Here is a 19,476-nt window from a genome sequence, read left to right as displayed (position 1 = left end):
AAAGGGAGAAAGTGCTACCCTTCATCTCCAAATCAATCTATCAATCGTGTAGCAGTGGGCATTCTTAAGCTACTCGCAGACCTTTTCTTCTCTAGTCTCGTTCCGACGACCTGTGGCCTTAGAAATATGGTCATAAATCTGCCAACTGACCCTTGCATGCGGATGGTGAGCGGGAGTCTCCCGCAGATTGTCGATAAAATGAAAGGACATCAAAGAAGTTCGTAAAACCACAAGAGAGGGGAAAGAGGGCAAAATGTGCCAGACTCAAGGCGAGCACAGGTCGTCGGAATAGGACGTTTTGATTCTTGATTTCTTCCCTACATTATTCTCACATTTTTTAAAAATTATTTTTCTTTTTCGTTGATCATCATAGTATCCGAGTGAACGAATAAGCAAAGGGGATTTAGCTCCCAGACATGAAAAACAAGCAAGTTACATAAAAACGAAAATACGACTTTGAATTTATTAGAAAATAAATCATTTTCATCTAAAGTTAATTCTCTCAGTTATAGTTAATAGAAGACTTAATCTGAATACTGTCCGCCAGTCTTGAATATCTCGGTATATGATTGCTATTTGCTAATCTTTCATTGGATTCTAAGTGGTCGTCTGTAAGATGGGAACGATATAATCTTCGTTGTAAATGCAGAGTCACACAGGTAGGTAGAGCAAAAGAACGATGCTAAATGGTACGCAATATATATATTTTTTTAATAATGTGAGAACATGATGTTGTTTTGTTTAGGGGATTTTGAAACTCGAAATTGCGTAGGCAATGAATATTGAAGCTCGTAATCGCGTAGGCAATAAATAAAGCATAAATGACAATTTTCATCGTCATCATTTAATAGCATATGTTTTTTTTACCTGCTTTTACCAGTATTGTGTTATTATTATGTATTCTTCTTTGAAAGCAGATGCGTTTTTAAAAGGTTGACCTGCTTTTACCAGTGTTGCTTTATTATTACGTATGCTTCTTTGACAGAAAATGCGTTTTTAAAAGGTTGAAGTAGAACTATGACATCATAGCTGTTATTTCATCTCAAAATCGGTCCAGCTCCAAAACTTTGTTTGCCAACTAGAAAAATTGAAAATGAAAGTTTAAAAAAATTATATATTTATAGGGATAGAGACCGATAGAGAAGTCTCGTGATTGTTTGACTTAATCTGGTTGATGACTTAAATTAATTAAGACAAATATTGACTTAAAAATAATAATATTCTCACATGATAACTTGAAATTTGCGATCGTAGATTTCATTTTCATTTTCATTTCTATTTTTTTTAAATTAGGGTATATCCATTAAATTCCAAAAGTTATTCTTAGGTTCTGAACTACATACTTTTAAAATCATGTCATTCTGAAGGAGAAAAACGTCGTTTTCCTCTAGAGTTAAAGAGAATATAATGTTCCATATATATGTTTATTTTAGTATGCGAGTCTTGGATCTTAGAAAAGGTGGTCACTCCAATTTGGTATAAAGACAGTATACCAAATTTCATTAGATGTAGCTTGAGTTATCTTCTTCACTGATAAACAGATGGACGTCATGCCAAAAGTGTGTTTTTTAAGCTCAGAGAGGTATGAAACGTAAAGATTCGATAAAGTTCGAATATTTTTGCGATGACAACACTTTCTCCATAGTTTGTACACAAAAACAATGCTAATAAATAAAAATTGCACTTAAGTGTATGGGTAACAGAAGAACGTATATCTTTCGGCCTCTAGAGAAATGAGAACTTTGCCCAGAAGAGTAAATAGTATAATCATGGAAGGCAGAATACAGATGCGTACATATTAGGATGGATAAAAAATTGATGGAAGTTTTTGTGTTTCGGGGAAAATCAGAATTGAACCAACATCAGTTAAACTAATTTTATTCATTAAACATTTCAGTACAATCAAAAAAAATTTCAAGTTGCTTTTTGCCTATGAAGCCTAAAAACATTAATTTACAGTCAATTTTTTATTCACTTGTATGTTAGCAAAATAGATTTTTTAGAGTTTAGATATTTCCTTCTAAATTGCTTTTCTGACAGTTGTTATGTATTGTTATATTGTTCTTGTTCTAGGCTTTTGTGTGAAGTTTGTTGTGCTCTTTCATGCATGCCACTCCAGTTTTGCTGCACCATTTGCTACTCTTAATGAACCAACTCTTGCGCTGCATTTTTTTTTTTTTTTTATAGAAATTCCCATTTTTCTATCTTTATAATCAACTCGGGTCCGTTTTAAAGATTTATCATTTTCTTCCGTTTATAAAACTATAACTATTTTTTTTTCGTGGTTTAAAAAACAATGTCGTCAAAAAAAAAAAAGGCAAAAGCAACAAGTTCTTTTGAAAGGTACAAGAAATATGTTTATTGCACGCATTGAAATTTTGTAATTGATTCATTCTTTTAGGTTTTTCAAGAGTTGCAAATTATTTCTTGGATCAAAACAAGTAAATACTGTTTGAAATCAGTTGTTGGTATAACATTTCACAAAAAAAACGAGCAAATATCACGAATTCTACATTTTTCTTATTTGAACAATTTAAACATTTCTGAATAAATATATTTTGAACGAATACTTTGCTTTTCTCATCCAATGGGCGTGACGCAAACCTCCGGAGTTCTAAAGCGCTTTCCTCTTTTGGGAACATTTCCAAGTAATGCGATGGTGAGCTCTAAAAGCTTTTTGAACCATTTTGAGAGTGGACGAACTGAATCCTTTTTCCATGTATTGAAACATCAAACTGGGCAATGCGAACATCACTTGGATCGATTTAGCTCCGAGAATTCTTAAATAGTTTAAATATCAAGCCCTATTGAAAACACAGTTGATTTAACTGTAACTGTTTCAAGCATCATTTTGTGGGCATGGTGAAGACACGTCATCCAGAGCGTTTCTTTGCACATCTCCAGCTCACTAAGGACGCATTCTCGTTTTCGTGAGAATTGAAGTTGTGTCAAAACTCAAACTCTCATTGGATCCATCATTCTCCAGGATTCTACTGTTTTGTGAATAGTCGTAGCCATTGATTCTCTCGCTCATGCTGGAAGTTTGGTATTCAAAGTCATTGAATGATGCCTTTTCCTGAATGATTGGGGCCGCGGTGGCCTGGCAGTAAGGCTTCGGAGCCGGAGGGCTTCAGGTTCGAGATAAGATTCCGCCGAAGAACCGTTGTGTAAGTGGGTCTGGTGCACGTTCAATTCGACGGCGCCAAATGTCCTCCTGGTGGTGTGGTGCGGAAGTTTGGAGAGGGGGGTGCCAGCTTAGGTATCATCCTCGTTATCTAACCGTTTTTCAAAATGACGAAGTCCGCCCCAAAATAGCCCTTGTGTGACTTTAAAAATGGGACTTTAATGTAATTAAATTGAAACAATGATGGTTAGATGATCCGTAAATTTTATCTCCTGCAATGTCTCCTAACAATTTTCTATCCCATATATAGTCAATGAAAAATCAGTTCAGACCTCGTTTTTTAAATCTTGAGCTCTATTTTTTTATGTTTTTTTTATCTTAGACTCCGAAAAGACGATTTCTTCACCTTATCATACAAGAAATGAAATCCTATACTTTTAAATACTGCTACATCGAGACATGCATTGACTGTATTGCCCAGAAAATTCTTCGCACCTCTCTTCTTGGGTAGTTCATTAAAAGATGAACTTTGATGATCTTTTTTTGAATATCTATCACTTTAGGACGAGCTACTTTTCTCTTCATATTCATAAGAAAGCGTTGATATCTACTCAAATAGCAATCTTTTTTTTTTTTTTTTTTTTTTTTTTCACGTTCTTTCATTTTTCCGAAACGGTTTGCCGATCCGAGAGATGGATCACGCAGTGTTTGAACTCGAAGTTCTTAAAGTCAGGACTGTAACAGATATCAATTGATATAGCATTGAAATGGATACATTGAGTATTGATATAGCACTGAAATGACTTTGCAAATGGTCTTTCGAAACAAACCTTTTTTTAAAAAACAAACTTTGCTTCCCTCTTCAATTTGTTTAAATCTATATTTCCCATTTTACTAGGCTGTCTTTTCTGTCTTTGAAAGAGTAAAAATCTTTATTTTACTTTTAAATATATTAAGGATATTAGAGTGACAAAATGAAAGCCATGTAGAGCCATTCTCTAATCTCCTTTTCAACTCTTCTGCACTTTTGGTCTCCCCCCCTTTTTTAAAAGTTCTTCCATTTTATCTTTAACGTGCTTTTTTAATCTACGAGGATACATAGATTTAAATAAGAAGCCCATCTTTAGCAGCGCAGTAAATGGAATCGCGAATATTTAAAAGTACAGTACATTCCCGAGTATCCGGTTCGCGACTATCCGGTCTCGTTTTGTTTTATCGTAATTAAATGAGGAAGCAAGGCATCTCTTAAGTCATCTATTAAAGACTTTTCAAAACCTAAAAACTCTAAATTTTGTCTCTTATCTTAGGATTGCTTTTTCATATCTGTATAATCATTTATCAGTGAAAATAAAATCAGTTAGAGCCCATTTTCTTAAGAATGAGGCCTACAATTTACGTTACTGTTATATTTCCTCATTTAGGTTAGTCATTACAGAATTTAAGTTAAAATGTGAACAGTTTATATCCTTTAATTTACTTTTTCTCTAATAAATTCTTGAAACATGCGTAGTAATATATAAACACATATAAACAATTAGTATAGAACCTTCTATCTTAATTCTACACGTTACCGGCAACTGCTTCTATGATTCCTCGGGCAGCGGTTGCTTTGATATTGAGATAAATGGAGGGCTTAGTACTCAGTAAGAAGAGAGAAAGTACTTATTATAACAATGAGCTTTGCTATAAAAACTTTGCCTTCTGGTATCGGTGGGCAAAGAAATGAGTTCATAGAACACCAGCCTATCCGGCTTTTTTTTATCCGGCCAGTCCTTCCACCACATTAAGCCGGATACTCAGGAGTGTACTGTAATTCCTTTTTTATAATGGAAAAAAAATGCTAAGAACTTTTTTTATGGCAAGTTTGTTTGGTACAGGATTGTAGACATTTGACAGACAAGATAAATGCTTATAGATTTTCTTGTTAAAACTGACAGTTTGATATTTGATGCCATTAGTACAAACTATTATAAACTAAAATTTTAATGTCACTCTTATTCAACTCTATTTCAAACTGTTTCGTTCTAATGATACTTACATGACTTTTGACTCGACTTAGAATAATTTAAGACTCAAATATCAGTGAAACTCACTCAGGAAAACATGCCCCATTCAGTGGAATAGCTCATTGCGAAATGATGTGTTTGAGTCGGATTCAGCCTGGGAGTATGACAAGAATAGGCGTCGGCGCGTTTTGACACGAACATTCCTGGCTGAACTTGGAACTGTCGAAGTGAGAGAAAATGCATTCTCCTGCATTCAGCCATTTCTGTCTGTTATTATTTATATATTTACTCATTCGATGTGAAGATAAATTCATTTCTGAAAAAAATTTCTTCCGTTTTGAAAACTTTAAAGCTTAGCAGTGACCCCTTAAACATATGTTTTAAATATGAAAGTTTGAATCGAGATGTTTTTTAGGTCTTAAAACAAAATAGAAGACCGGTCCATTGAAATTTCAAAAGTTTATTTTTCAGTCTTGTAGATACTGTGTACATAGCTGGTCATAATAGAATATTCTCAGCAACAGAATCTCTCTTTTTAACTCATTATGGCTGCATTTCTAACCTGGCATTGCTTTATCATATTTCGATTCCTCAGCTTATGTTTACAAAAAAATGATGCCCATGCAGCAGAATCGCACTGTATAAAATTTTGAATTTATCGTGTTATCCTAAACTCAGAGATTTTAATCAAGCTCCTAAATAACAATCATTGAATCATTTGTTGAAATGCATATTAATAATATTTAGGAAACGAGGGTACTCGTTTCAACTTTTTGTTAGTGAAGGGGTGCTACTCAATCCTTTTCACCCAAGAACAAACCGGAAACTCAAAATCAAATGGATTGGAATTTTATTTGAACTTTACTTAGCTACAAAGGAGATGAAACATTGCAATTTGTCTAAAAAGTCCATCCTTCAGCCTTTATTCTGGGCGTAAAAGTAGAAAAGTTCGGGAGTTGTTATTTGTCACTTCAATAAATAGCATCTGTATTGGAAGCAAGCTGCAGAAATGGCTGTAAATTTAGAGCAAAGACATAAAGAAATGTTTGTATTTGCTCGTGACGTCAAACGGAACGGGAGAAGGCGTCCTTGCTCTTATTATTTGACGTTCAACGACGGTTATCAGTTTTGTGGTTATAAAAACGATAGCATTCTGCTGAAAGTACACCGAAATCTCAAAAAGGCTAAAGATCGTTTTTCTAAACGTTCCTGCACAGTAGGTGCACACTCAGTAGGAACTATTTGCTAAACGGCACACAGAGCTGCAATGGCAACGCAGACGAGATGCCTCTTTTTTATCACACGTAAAAAATGCGTGAGGTTTTGAAACGGAGATCGACGTTTGTATGAGTAAACAAAAAATATTTGTAGAGTTAAAAACGCTTATTAAACGCTACATACACACGGCATAAAAAATTTTCTTGATAAGTTTTTTTTTCTTTTTGTAAATGAATCGTTCATTTAGTGAATCTAAAATTTAACACAGCATTCATATGATGAATGTCAAATTGAAATGACTCCTTTTGAATTAAAAATTTTATTGAAATGACTCCTTGTCAATTTACTCCTTTAGAGTATTCTGTTAGATCCAGGGGAAGGGTATAAAACAACTTAAGAAGTTTGGAACTCAACTGAAAAAAAAAAAAAAAAAAAAAAAAACCTCTCCGCTAACGCAACTAAATTTGGTCTTTATACTATTCCAGCCATCAGATTTCGATTTATGAAAACATGAACTCAAATTTTCTTTCTCAACTACAACATGCCAAGTAAAAATGTGATGCAGATGGCGATTTCCATTATTTCTTTGGTTATTTGGCGAGGCCGACTACATTTACAGAATTTTATTGCATTGGTGACGGAAATTAAAATGAATTTATTTTTTCCACATAAATCAAACTTCTATCGAAAAAGTATGAAGACCGAATTTAATTATATTTATCTGAATAAATATTTGATTTTTTGAGTTCCAAACATATTTCCAAGTTATTTTATAACCTTTTTGTTTAATTTCATTTAGTTGTATTAACGTCCCATTTTAAAGGAACACTAGGGCTGTTTTGGAACGGACCTCATCATTTTGAACCGTGGTCAGATGACGAGAACGACACCTGAGCTGGCATCCCTTCTCCGAAGTTCCACACCATACCAGCGGGAGGAAGCCACCTTGTACTTTTTAAACCGGAATGATTACAAGAGTGGGTAGAAAAAAGTTCCGTGACAACGTTTGGACAGCATTCGACACATTAAACTCTACTTTACGGTTATTACATGCTTTTAAACATTGTGATTATTTTTCATTATAATATTGAGATGCTACAAAATCAAAGTATTTGCATCTATTGGAAATCACATTGGTACGTAATAACGTAGAGTTTAAACGAGATAATTGCAATTTCCTTTTTTTAGGCCAAAAAGAATCTAGGGATTCACATTTTATGATTCTCATGCAATGGCGTAGTGAAGGCAGATGGCGCCCGGGGCATAAAGATATTTTCGCCCCTTTCTACAATTAGTTGAATATCTAGTGCAAATGGCGCTCGGGTATGGTATTAATTTTTCGCGCTTTCGCCATATATGACCTCAAAAACTGCATAAGTGAACTAAAATTTTTTCTCCATCTATTCCCTCCCTGCAACCGGTCGCTACATCACTGTTTCGATGGTAAATATGTTGTTATTAAATAATGCAAATAGGCACATTTTTCCGTTTTATTGCACCTCTCTTTGAGTTCAACTGAAATGAAACGAAGTTCACTTACAATGTCACTTTAACTAGTCACAGAGTCCACCTATCTATTTTGTAATCGAGTTCTCGTTATTGATTATATAATAATGCGTGCGTTCGTCGTAGAGTGAAGAAAATGGACTTCCCTAGACAATTTTGAACGTTTTATTCTTAATCGATTGAATTCGAAATTAAATATCGATCTACAAATTTTTATATCAAGAACACAATAAGAACGTCTATAATCTAACGAGCTGTTGGATCAAAGAAATTTTGAATCGAATAGCGATGTTCACATACATACAGCTAAACAACTTATCGTCTCATGGATTCAGTTCAAAATTAAATTCCAATTGGCAATTTTAGCGTAGAGGGGTCGCACCGAAATCCACTTATTCAGTTGCATTCTTGTCTCGCGTTCCCACGAATAGAACGTTGACGGATTTGATTTGAATGTGATGCAGCCCATCAACTCTGGGAATAAAATTATACGCCACATTCCATAGCTATTTGTGTTGTTGAATGAACGCATTCTTATAATAATAGATATAATTCTAAAAATGGTTGCTTCAGATTCCGGAGGAGGGAGAGGAGTGCAAAACACACAGAACATCAGAATCTTGAGGTTCGTATTCGTTTCTCGGTTACTACATTTTGGATTTGAATAGTTTGCTTCTAAAAAATAGAAACAGAATGTATTGCTGTAAAGCAAATATTTTCTGTTCAAGAACTACCATATAATATGTACCATTGATATTTATATAAAAAAAAAGGTTTAATGTAGATTTAAAAATCTTGTTTTAAAGATTTTAAAATTTTTTCCATTCACGCAGTAGATTTTATAAATTAAAGGTAGAAGTTCCAAAAAGGTTTGATACATTTTTTTCGGACTTGAAAAGATGTATGAAATCTGAAAGTGGGTTTTAACACTAGGCCAGTTATAAGAGAACCAGTAAGACAACGCATGCGCATAACGAGACTGATTTATACTTGTCATAATTTCATAAGATAGATTCAGGCATTCCATGCTTGGCACTAAATTATCGTTTTGGCCTCTTTTTCACTGCGAATCGCATTAAAATGATGCAAAGAAAAATGGTAAAATAAAAAAAGGTCAACATAAATTTGAAAAATTAGAAAAAAATTACAAGTATAATGAAAAATGGCGAAAAGAAAAACACATCAGAAAGAACAAAGAGCAAAAATTGTCGGAAGTAATCTCTGATAAGTGATCAAATTTTTCACGCCAAAAAAAAATCGCCGAATTCTACAAACGCATGCGCAATAAGAAAAAAATACAATTCGGCGGCATGTTGTTGTCCCGTAGGGACAACTACTTGCCATCGACCGAACAGCAATTTTCATCCTTTCTACGCTTGCGCTTAACTACTTGCCGCCTTATAACTGGCAACTGGTGGAATGCAAACCTACCTTTAGATTTTCGGAAGCTTCTGCAAACCTCCCGCACGTAATTCATTTCCATAAGCATTACTAATGGATGGAAAGCAAAGGCTGCAGGAACTCAATAAGAATTAATTCTAATGAAAATGAAAGGCTTTGATTAAATTAAACGGTTCGCCTTTGATCTTTTCGCTCCTGGGTGAATAATTTGCTTACTAAGCTATTCTAGGAGGACTTTCGATACGATTTCTTTTGTTGTCTTCCCATCCAGTCAGAGATACGAGGCTCTCACACATCGTAATAAAGTGATCCATTTGCTCTTGATTTCACTATGTTGCACTAAACGAACAAGAAAAAGGCCTTTAGAATGAAACCAGTTGTTTTTAAGATATTGAGAATATGAATGAAAAAGAAATGTAAAAAAAAAAAAAAAAGATTGCACATAAACTGTTACACAATTGCAATGCAGCTCATCAAGGGAATAAATATTCTAGCGTATTGCTTCTGGTTTATTTTCCTTAAGCTGTAATCAGTTAAACAAGATTGGCGTTAACATACTTCGCAAAAAGGATTGTGTAAAGTCAATTTTAAAAAACGACAAAGGAAGTATTTTGCCATTAAATTATTACAGAAGCTATAGATTTGTCGATTCTCATGACCAACGCGCTCTTTCGAAATATTTGAGTTTTGCTCGAGTATCTTGATTAGTTTAGTTTAGCTATATTAACGTTCCATGTTAAAGGAGCCGGCGTCCTGGCTTAGGGGTAGCGCGTCTTCCCCGTGACCTGGGCGTCCTGGGTTCGAGTCCCGGTTCGGGCATGGTTGTTCTTCCTGTTCTATCTGTGAGAGGTGTGAATGTGCCCCCCTGTAAAAAGGGGTTGTGCAAGCGAATGTAATGCGTGAGTAGCTAAGACGTACTCTTTGCCCTAGTTGGCGCTACTAAAACAAGAGACGCTCCTTGGCTTAAAATCATTGACTTCGTCAGCGAGCTTGTCCATGGCAAGCGCCATTATAAACAGCAACACTAGGGCTATTTTGGGACTGCCCTCGTCATTTTGAACCAAGGTCAGATGATGAGGACGATGCCACAACTGGTATCCCCTTTCCGAGCTTCCACACCACTCCACGCTAGCGGGAAGGCGTTTGGCCCTGACAGATTTAGCATGCACCAAACCCGCTCACACGACGGTTCTTCGGTGGAATCGGGTCTCTAATATGAAATCCTCCTGCTCCGAAGCTGAGACCTTATCATCAGGCCGCCGCGGCCTGAATATCTTGATTAAAAAGAAAACAATGAAAAAGGTCCAATTTTCTAGGACTCAAGGCAGATTAGAAAAGCAAATTTCTGGTAATAATTATCTGTCCCGTGTTTTTCAAATTTAGGTTTAAAAAAACTCCACTGATATCCCCCCCCCCCCACACACACACGTGTAACTAGTCAAAGACGTCAAACGTAATTGGCTGAGAGAACGGAGTTAATGGGAATGAGAAAGAACTCATATAAAGAAAGCCTCGATAGAAGGTTATAGAAATTAGATAAAGAGTAACAGGAAATTACTTCGGTGATTATTCAAATAACTGCGTATTAAGAATGCTTATTGGGAATAAGTGACAAATTATCGTTTCGTCGGATAAAGCGCAGGAATTTGTACTATTGCGTGAATTTATTATAGATTATGTGGAATGATTAGCTAAAGTGCCGGCAGATTTTTATGAATGACTTTGTTTCTTTTTATGAATGACTTTGGTTTAATTAAATTTCTGTTACATTACCTGCATAACTGTTTGACAAGATAACTAAAAATTAAGATAATAGTGCGTAACATATTCATTCAATTCAGCACAACCTTAAACTGAGAATTACCGATGTCAGAGAGTATTCTATTTTAAAAATAAATAACCTTTAAAAGTTTTTATAAAAATAAATTCTCAATCCACATATCTTTAAAGGTTTCACTAGAAATCACACTGAAACGTAGTTGATCACGCTTATGATTTTTTATATCTTCCAAGTAAATTGAATCTAAAAATGCTGTGTTTTGCTCTTATAAGTTTTCTTCTCGTAGAAGCCAGGAAATTGGACAGCTCACACCAGACGAATGATGTTCTGAGGTAAAGCATGAGCTTCTAAATCCAGGAGTTGTGTTTTGATCTATGGAGAAGAACGTGACGAATAATCAGTAATGGCGATAAAATGAACTATTGGATAAATAACTGCCGAATCTGAATTTTCTAAAAATATTGAAGCTACCTAACGACAGCGAATGGACAAATGGAACTGTTCCATCCCTTCCTCAAATCAATTTATTACCCTACTGCGTTTATAAATGCGAGGCAGGTTTATCGCGTCGAATTTCTCCTGAATGTCACATTTTAGCCGTTATATTTTTAAAAATACATGGAGGAAAAACCATTTGCTCTATCTGCATTGGTAACCAAAGGTAGAGATCTTCTTCTGACTGCGCATCAAATTGGGAATGCTAACACGCGATCTGGAGATTAGCATTAAGCAGCACTTATCTCATCAAAAAGGAAAGATGGGCGTGTACATCTTTGACCTATAGGGGGATAGCAGTACCCGCAAACAACATCTGAATGGGGGGTCAGTTGGTACTAGGACTGGGTGATGGCCGAACTTCATCATCGCGATATATCATCCAACACATATCGATATTTTTCGATGTATCGTGATATCATTATTTATTTACAGCTATTAAAATTATAAATAGTATCTCTTAATCCATTGACTGATCAGAACGACTCCAAATAAAAATAAGTTTCAATTTATATAATAAAAATATTTGCTTCCTTTTGAATAAAAATAGAAAATAATTACGTTAAAAACCCTTTAATAAAGCATACCAATTCCAAAACAATGTCTGCATGTTACAATTTATAACATTGCGTTTTTTCAATATAATAATTTTTAAAATTTTACTCTTTACTGCTGACTTCATAAAACAAAACTTCCGTTTCTTTCATTTTTCATTAAAAAAAAGGGGGAAACAGACATAATAATGCCTTTTCTAAGTAAAATGAAGTAGTTTTAATAAATCATTCATTCAAAATCTGATGTCTTGACAAATTAATTTCAGCTTCTTGAAAAATTCGTTAGAGCTTCTTTTTTTTCTGCGAATACGTTTGAGTGTGAAAATACGAGCTGTGAGTAAAATTGTGGATTTAATCTGAATTAAACACATCAACAACCTTCTGATAACAGCAATTATTTTTCTATAATGATATTCAGTCATGGAACAGAAAACAGTTTATTCCAAAATGACATGCTTGAAACAAGTATTTTTATATATTATGTAGAACATGACAGTATTTATAGAAATATTAACAAAAATGATGTATGAAGGTAAAAGAGAATGCAGAGTAACAAAAATAAACTCTAACTGGAAAGCAAAACGAAATCGAAAAAGCAAATAAATTGTGAATATCGATTTATTGTATCGCGATTCATCGTTAACTATGATTCATGACCATGATTTCGATAGATCGATGTTTTTCGAAAACTGGCATCAAAAAATCTATTTTTCAAAAATATCGATTTTTTTCTCGATACATAATCGGCACAGCCCAAGTTGGTACCTTGACTTGGACGAGGAAGATTTCGTGTGAATAAAGCTGATACATTTTTTCGTGTTGTGGTATTACGAGTCCAAATTTAAATTCAAGCACAAGAGTTAGGAAGCTATCTACCAATTCTCAGATATCGCCGCCTTTTTTTTTTTTACTGAATTTGCATGCTGAGTAACTCAGAAAACTTTTAGTCTGATTTCTAATGACTTTTTTTTTTGTTCGGCTGTTACGTTATTCTTTGTTATTGCTGATATCTAAACTGTTGTGTAAAATATTCGCGATCGAAAAAATTTAGACTGCATTCAATATATATATATATATTACTGATAAAATGCGTGCTGTATCGAAATTATTGTGGTTTTGTGCAGATTCGGAAAGTCTTTCAGTAATTTGGGTAGATATCAGACCAGACTTTTTCCAGAAAAGCGGAGATTCATTTACTGATACTATTACATTGAAAAAGCAAAATCTATTTATTACATAAAATATTACAATATTATTCAAAAAATTGCACTGCATATAATACATTGTTCAAAATATAATGAGTAGCACCACGAGCAGCTGATTTTCCATTGCCTCAAGGCCACTGACATCGACATGCAATGATCTTTATCTTATCATGTTTCCCACGCGTCTTGCTGAATGTCGAATTGCCGAATGTTTGCCACGCGGATTGCCGATTATTGAGAGATCACGTATCGACTCCCTTCTGTGTTTGGAGAAATGACTAACAGATGTTTTGTTGATCGAACAAATAGGGACATTTTCTTTTTTCTGAGCACTTATTTTCCGTGATACAAGGTGATCGGTAGTCTTTTTAAGCCCTTTAAATTCAAAATGGCGTCTCGACAGGTTACGACGTCCCTAGCAGCGGAATAAAAAAGTTACAAAAAATAACTAAAAAAATTAAAAACCTAGGCCAAAAAGTCCAATTAGAAAAGTGTACACTGTACCGTAATAAAAAGATTGGAAGAAGTTTCATGGAAAAAGTTTTATCTGCGATTAAAATTGTGAACTTTTCGTGCTTTAAAAAAGAATTCGACTAAAAATGGAAAATTTATTCTCCGATATTATCATGCTCTTTTTTCGACTAAATGAAAAAACTAAAACGGCAAATTAAACAAAAATAATAATTAAAAAATATGAAAAACGCACTAGGTGGTGGAGAGAATCTGGGGGTATCTTTTTTCGATTTTAGACGAATCCTTTTTCAAGTAATGGAAAGCTCATAATTTTAATCGGAAATATCTCAACCCATTTTACAGATAAGTCCACGAAACTTTTTTCCTGAGATTTTATTATAGTATAGCGTATGTTTTTCTAATTAGACTTCTTGACCAACCTCTTTTATTTTATTTTTCTTTAATTATTTTTGTAATTTCCTTATTTCGTCGCTAGAGCTGCTGTAACTTGTCTCAATAAATTCAGCATAGGCATTTTGCTAGAGGTGCACATTACTTCTTTGACTATACGAGGCACCGTTTTGAATGAAAGGACTTAACAATCACCTGTATATTTCTCCTGTCAACTTGTGTGGAGTCATTATATTAAAACCTCTGTATCCCAAAACAGTTATTACGGAAACAAGAACTAGAAGTTTCTGTAAGAATGAACAAATGTAAAAGATGAGAGACACCAAACTCTGGGAAACGTTTGGACTATATCAAAGCGATGGAAAATGTAGCTATAGATTTTGTAATTTTCAAAAGTTTTTGAATTGTTGTTCAGCATTTGGTATACATTTTAATGAGTTAGTTTAATATAGGAAGATTGCATTCATTTTTTTTTGTTTATAATATGAGGTCAAACATTTCGTTAAAAACTGATGAATAGGATTTTATAAGGAAACATGATAATCCGTCTGCTCTACAGATTTTAACTTCTTGTGATTGCACCACTTTCAATTCAAGCATACAGTTAATATAAGGAAAGCACATTGCGACAGAACGGTAGGATTCAATTTTGAAACAATCATCAACTGATAAACAGTATAATAAAGCTGCATTTCTCTCTCTCTCCTCTGAAAGCGCGTAGATATGTACTTTTGCATCATTTCTATTTGTGCTTTTCTAAAATCAGTTTTGAGTAAGCAACATAATTTATTAATAACCTTTTTGACTTGATGCAAAAGATTTTTACTAATAAATTTTAAATGGAAAATGAAACGGTTTTTAATAATTTACTCTCAATTGGAAATTTAAATAAATATTTGGTTTCAAATTTATTTCTGCATTTCGTGCATTCGCATATATATATATTAATTTGTCAGAGAATTGTAAATCTTCTTAGAAATAAATATGTATGCAGAAATCTTTGAAATAAATATATATCAACCATGACTTTTGAAAAATTAAATAATTAAAGAGTTTCGATGTAAGTAAGCATTTATTTTAAAAAAAACAGAAGAAAAAAATTGTTATTGTAAGTTAGATATTGTTTAAAGTTTCAATGAGTATTTCAGGAGATCTGAAAATGTACTAGATTTTTCCAACTTCCGCATAAATTTGTGAATAATATTTCGATGTAAGCAGGTGTGCCCTGCTCGGGTTCATTGTTCCTACATCAATTTATATCTGTTCCAAAGCACTCCAGTAGACAGGCCACGCAGTGGCGTTTATTTAACACCATAAATTACCTATAAAAACGCTCATTTCTTTCTCTTCAGCTTTATTTATGTTGCTATTTTGGATAGATTTAATACATCAAATATCATTTTCACGCTCTTTATCCTTTCTTCTCTTGGCGCCGAGGTGATAGAGAGAGGTGAGCGAGCACCCATTCAGAAAAATCGACGGCCCTACACACGAGAGCACATTTGCATCCCAAGACATCCTGGTCCGCGCGCAGGCAGCATCAAAAATCCACCTCTACACTTCCGGTGTTGACCTTTTTACGTAATATTTGCAGAGGCGCAGGCAGAGAAACAGAGTCCTGACTTCAAAAACACGTTGACAATGCGACGTGATATTTTTTTTCTTTCTTTTTTTGTCTGTTCAGACCATCTTCGCGACCGACGGCCCAATGAAGTGAGAGAAAGGAAAAAGAAACGTGAAACATGGTAAGTTTATACGACGGCCCCATCAAAAAGAAGGCTGGCATTATCTTTCGCTCGACTACCGCTGCACTGAGCAAATCTCAAACCACCGAGGACTGCCATCCGATCCCACGGTTAAGGTTTTAAACTCGACAATAAATACATTGAGCAGAGCACTCGTCAGTTCATTTCTGGTCGGATCTCCTGTGACAGCTGGCTTGTGCGTGTGCCTTGTCAAAAACTATTGCTTGGAATTTAGAACGTCGCTAGATGGCGCAGGCATCTGGAGATGGGTGTATAGTAAGTACCCAATAGCATATATTTATTTTATTTGCTTTCATTTCATAGCAAGCTGTGCTCTGCATCGCTGTGGAGTGACTGCTTCTGACAAATTACTAAACAGATCGCACAAATTGTCTTGGTTATGGCGGATAAAAATTGTCTAAAACTTTAGCAGTCTTTTTTTTCCCCTCGATTTCAAAAGTAAAAAAAAAAAAAAAAAAGATTATCGGCACGAAACATCTTTTTGGCTTGATGGTTAGTGAGCAAGCAATGCTATGCCTTACAAAGGTGTAGCTGAGTCAGGAAATTATAATTTTAAAATATATTAAAATTCCGTGTTTATATGCAGCGAATTATTTAAATATGTGAATTGTAGACCTATTTTCGATTTAAATAATTTCGAATTTAATTTAAGTTAATTTTTTATGATGCCAAATACATGAATTCAGATTTTCTCATCGCTCTTGTATTAAAAATATTAAATGGATTTTGTGTTGCAATTAAATGATCAGACATCACGCATAAACCGAGGCATTCCATATTTTTTATCTTCGCACCAGACTAGAAGAATATTTCAAATTTATCTCTATTTAGATTAAAATATACGAGGAGTGTTTTTTAACTTTTTCTTTAAAATAAATAATTCATTTAAAAAAAAAAAGATTCATTTTAGTCATTTTTTTTAGAAATCAGTTTCTGGAGAATTTCCTTTTTCTTTTTTTAAAATAATAATCCTAGAGATCTAGTTTCAGTAAATAATCCCACATCAAATTAATTTTTTAAAAATAGATATAAAATTAATATATGCCCATGCTATCATTGATGTAAACAATCAAGCGCTTAAAAGTTATGTATTAATCAGGACATTCCGAATTTCCCACTTTTTGTTTTGACCTTTCAATATCTAAATAATTCCCTGAATGCTGTTCTGATAATCTGGTCATTTTAAGGACATGCGTAAGGACAGTTCAAATTATTTTAGAAAGGATTTGCTCTATTTATAAACGCAACAAATAGTGCACTCAATTACAACCAGAGTAAATACTGGGGACACATTTTATCAGATGACTATCAATAAAATGAATAACCGCACCGACGTTGAAAAGTCGTAAGGTTATATTCGAACATTCAGATACTTAAAAATATTGAATGAAATGACTAACAAAAAGCATTTTGAAGATATTTCATGAAAGGAATTCAAGAAAAAGATTCACTTTAAAGCAAAATAATGTTCATCCTAATGTTCATTTTCTATTCAATTCGCAGCAACTAAAAATAACTCGCATTTCTTTAAAGTTTTTGTAAATTCGTTATTTTTCACCCATTAAGAATTTCTACAAGCGGATTAAAAATGTTATCCGAGTTCTGTTCTTTTAATCCGATTATTTGATTCTCTATAGTTTTAATTCAAATGATATGATTTACAGTTCAATTATATGACTTATTTCCTTTTGTTTTTTAAACGAAATTTTTTAATAGAAAAAATAAACGTAATGAAATAAATAAATTCTCCAATTTAAAAAGAAAAAGTTGAAAATGAACAGACAAATGAAAGCACTTATTGATACGGTTCTCACGACAGCCGTCCTAACATTTAAGGATTGAAATCGATGTGATTGAACAGTTTTAATAAGCTATGAGTTATTGCGCGTTTTATTTAAAAATGCATTTATCTCCAATTGGGATACAGTTTTGATTATTTATTCGCAATTTGCAGTAAAAGTTCAAATAAAGAATTGGCAATACAAACACAAATTAGAAACTTTAACAATGACAAACTGTAAAAATTTTATAAGAATATGGAGTATTTACACTCTTATCTATCCTTTAAAAGTCCTTGTTTTTTGTCTTCATAAGCATAATTGATTTCATCCTATTTAATTCAAGGATGTACTTCTAATCTTTATGCAAGATTAGAGGTAACATTTCATGTTATATCCAATCTTGCATAAGGGTTAAGAATATGTTTACAAATTTTTTTATAACTGTCATTCATCATTGAAATATAACAAATGTGGCGTTCGTATTGCTGGTTTTATTGAAATGATGTTCAAAGGAAAAACTTGTTATTTTTATTCATTTCTCAAAGGCAAATCCTAAAACAGTTTATGGAGATTTGTTTTCAATAGGTTATATTTTTAAATTTTTAATAGTATTAATTAGCAGCTTTCATTCCAGATTTTAGATTTAATAAATGGTTTTAAACGGCAATTTTCCAACTATCAAAAACTATTTTTACAATGTTTATCTTTTGTTATAAAAGAAATACGATAATGTTATCAAAGGCTTTAAAATTCAAAATTTTCTTGTTGTTTTTAAGCTTCAGTCTAGAATTATCACATTTAAAATCGAAAAATATGGAGACAGATTATTAGCCGTAGCTGCAATTAATTTTCGAAATATGGGAAGCAATGGAAAGTACAGAGAAAAATTTAATGCTGGATTAAAGTTTTTTTTTTTCTATTATCGTGTTATCAATGCTTCCAAATATTTTCGAGATATTTATGATATGAAAATTCTGACAAATGCACTCACGATATTGCCTGACTTTTACTTCTTTTGAAGGGGCAAGTGGGTTTATTTTCTTATATAGAAAAGAGGCTTGTGTGCAAAAGAAATGCTGCAATTATCAAAAGATTCCGTTTTGATATTCTGATTGATTGTCTCAGTTTCCTGAGTCAGAATGGACTTTTGGAATTTTGTTTTTGAGTGTTTGAGTGTTGAGTCACTTTTGAAATTTTGTTTTTGTTTCTGTCTGCCCACGTAAAAATTTAAACCTAAATCATTTATTTGTGACAAAATTTGTATACTGTCCGAAAGAAAAAAAACCTTTTCCTAAAAAAAAGTGCAATCTTCTATGTTATGGTATAATGCGAAAATGTCTATTGCTACAATTATTCTAACTCGCACTTTATCAATCGTGTTGAATGAAATCTGAGGATTATACAATGTTTAATTATTGTTGTCATTCAAGTCCAAGATAAATATTTTGTACCATTTTAAATATTACTTTTGTTTACTTGGAGATACTCACTCCGTCTGATAAAAAAAAATTCGATATATTTATTAACATGCAAGTTATCGTGACTATAATTAATAAATATTTTAATGTAAAATGACATATCAAAACAGCATGGCTGTCTAACTATCCTCATTTCTCTCTCTCTTTCTGTGAAGATTGGAGAGAGGAGTGCTAGCTCAGATGTCATCCTCGTAATCTGACGTCGGTTCAAAATGACGAGGTCTGTCCCAAAATATCTCTAGTGTTGATATAAAAAAGGATGTTAATATAACTAAACTCTCTCTCTCTCTCTCTCTCT

The 19,476-nt window shown here is 33.4% G+C and overlaps 1 protein-coding gene across 2 annotated transcripts in view; it reads left to right on the top strand.

Annotated features, from left to right (window-relative positions):
* The window catches only part of LOC129987849 (cAMP-dependent protein kinase regulatory subunit-like), a 152,812-nt gene that overhangs the window by 40,236 nt on the left and 93,100 nt on the right, over positions 1–19,476 (top strand). The window contains exon 1 of one of the 2 annotated variants that reach the window (XM_056095811.1): positions 15,949–16,174. The exons of the other annotated variant lie outside the window; for it this stretch is intronic. Coding sequence (XP_055951786.1) covers positions 16,145–16,174 — 30 coding nt within the window. The 5' untranslated portion in view covers positions 15,949–16,144. Of the gene's footprint in view, positions 1–15,948; positions 16,175–19,476 lie in introns of those variants that run through there. 2 annotated transcript variants of the gene reach the window in all.

The sequence above is a fragment of the Argiope bruennichi genome, chromosome 10 (assembly GCF_947563725.1).
Source record: "Argiope bruennichi chromosome 10, qqArgBrue1.1, whole genome shotgun sequence".
NCBI lineage: Eukaryota > Metazoa > Arthropoda > Arachnida > Araneae > Araneidae > Argiope > Argiope bruennichi.
This window is presented reverse-complemented; position numbering and strand designations above follow the sequence as displayed.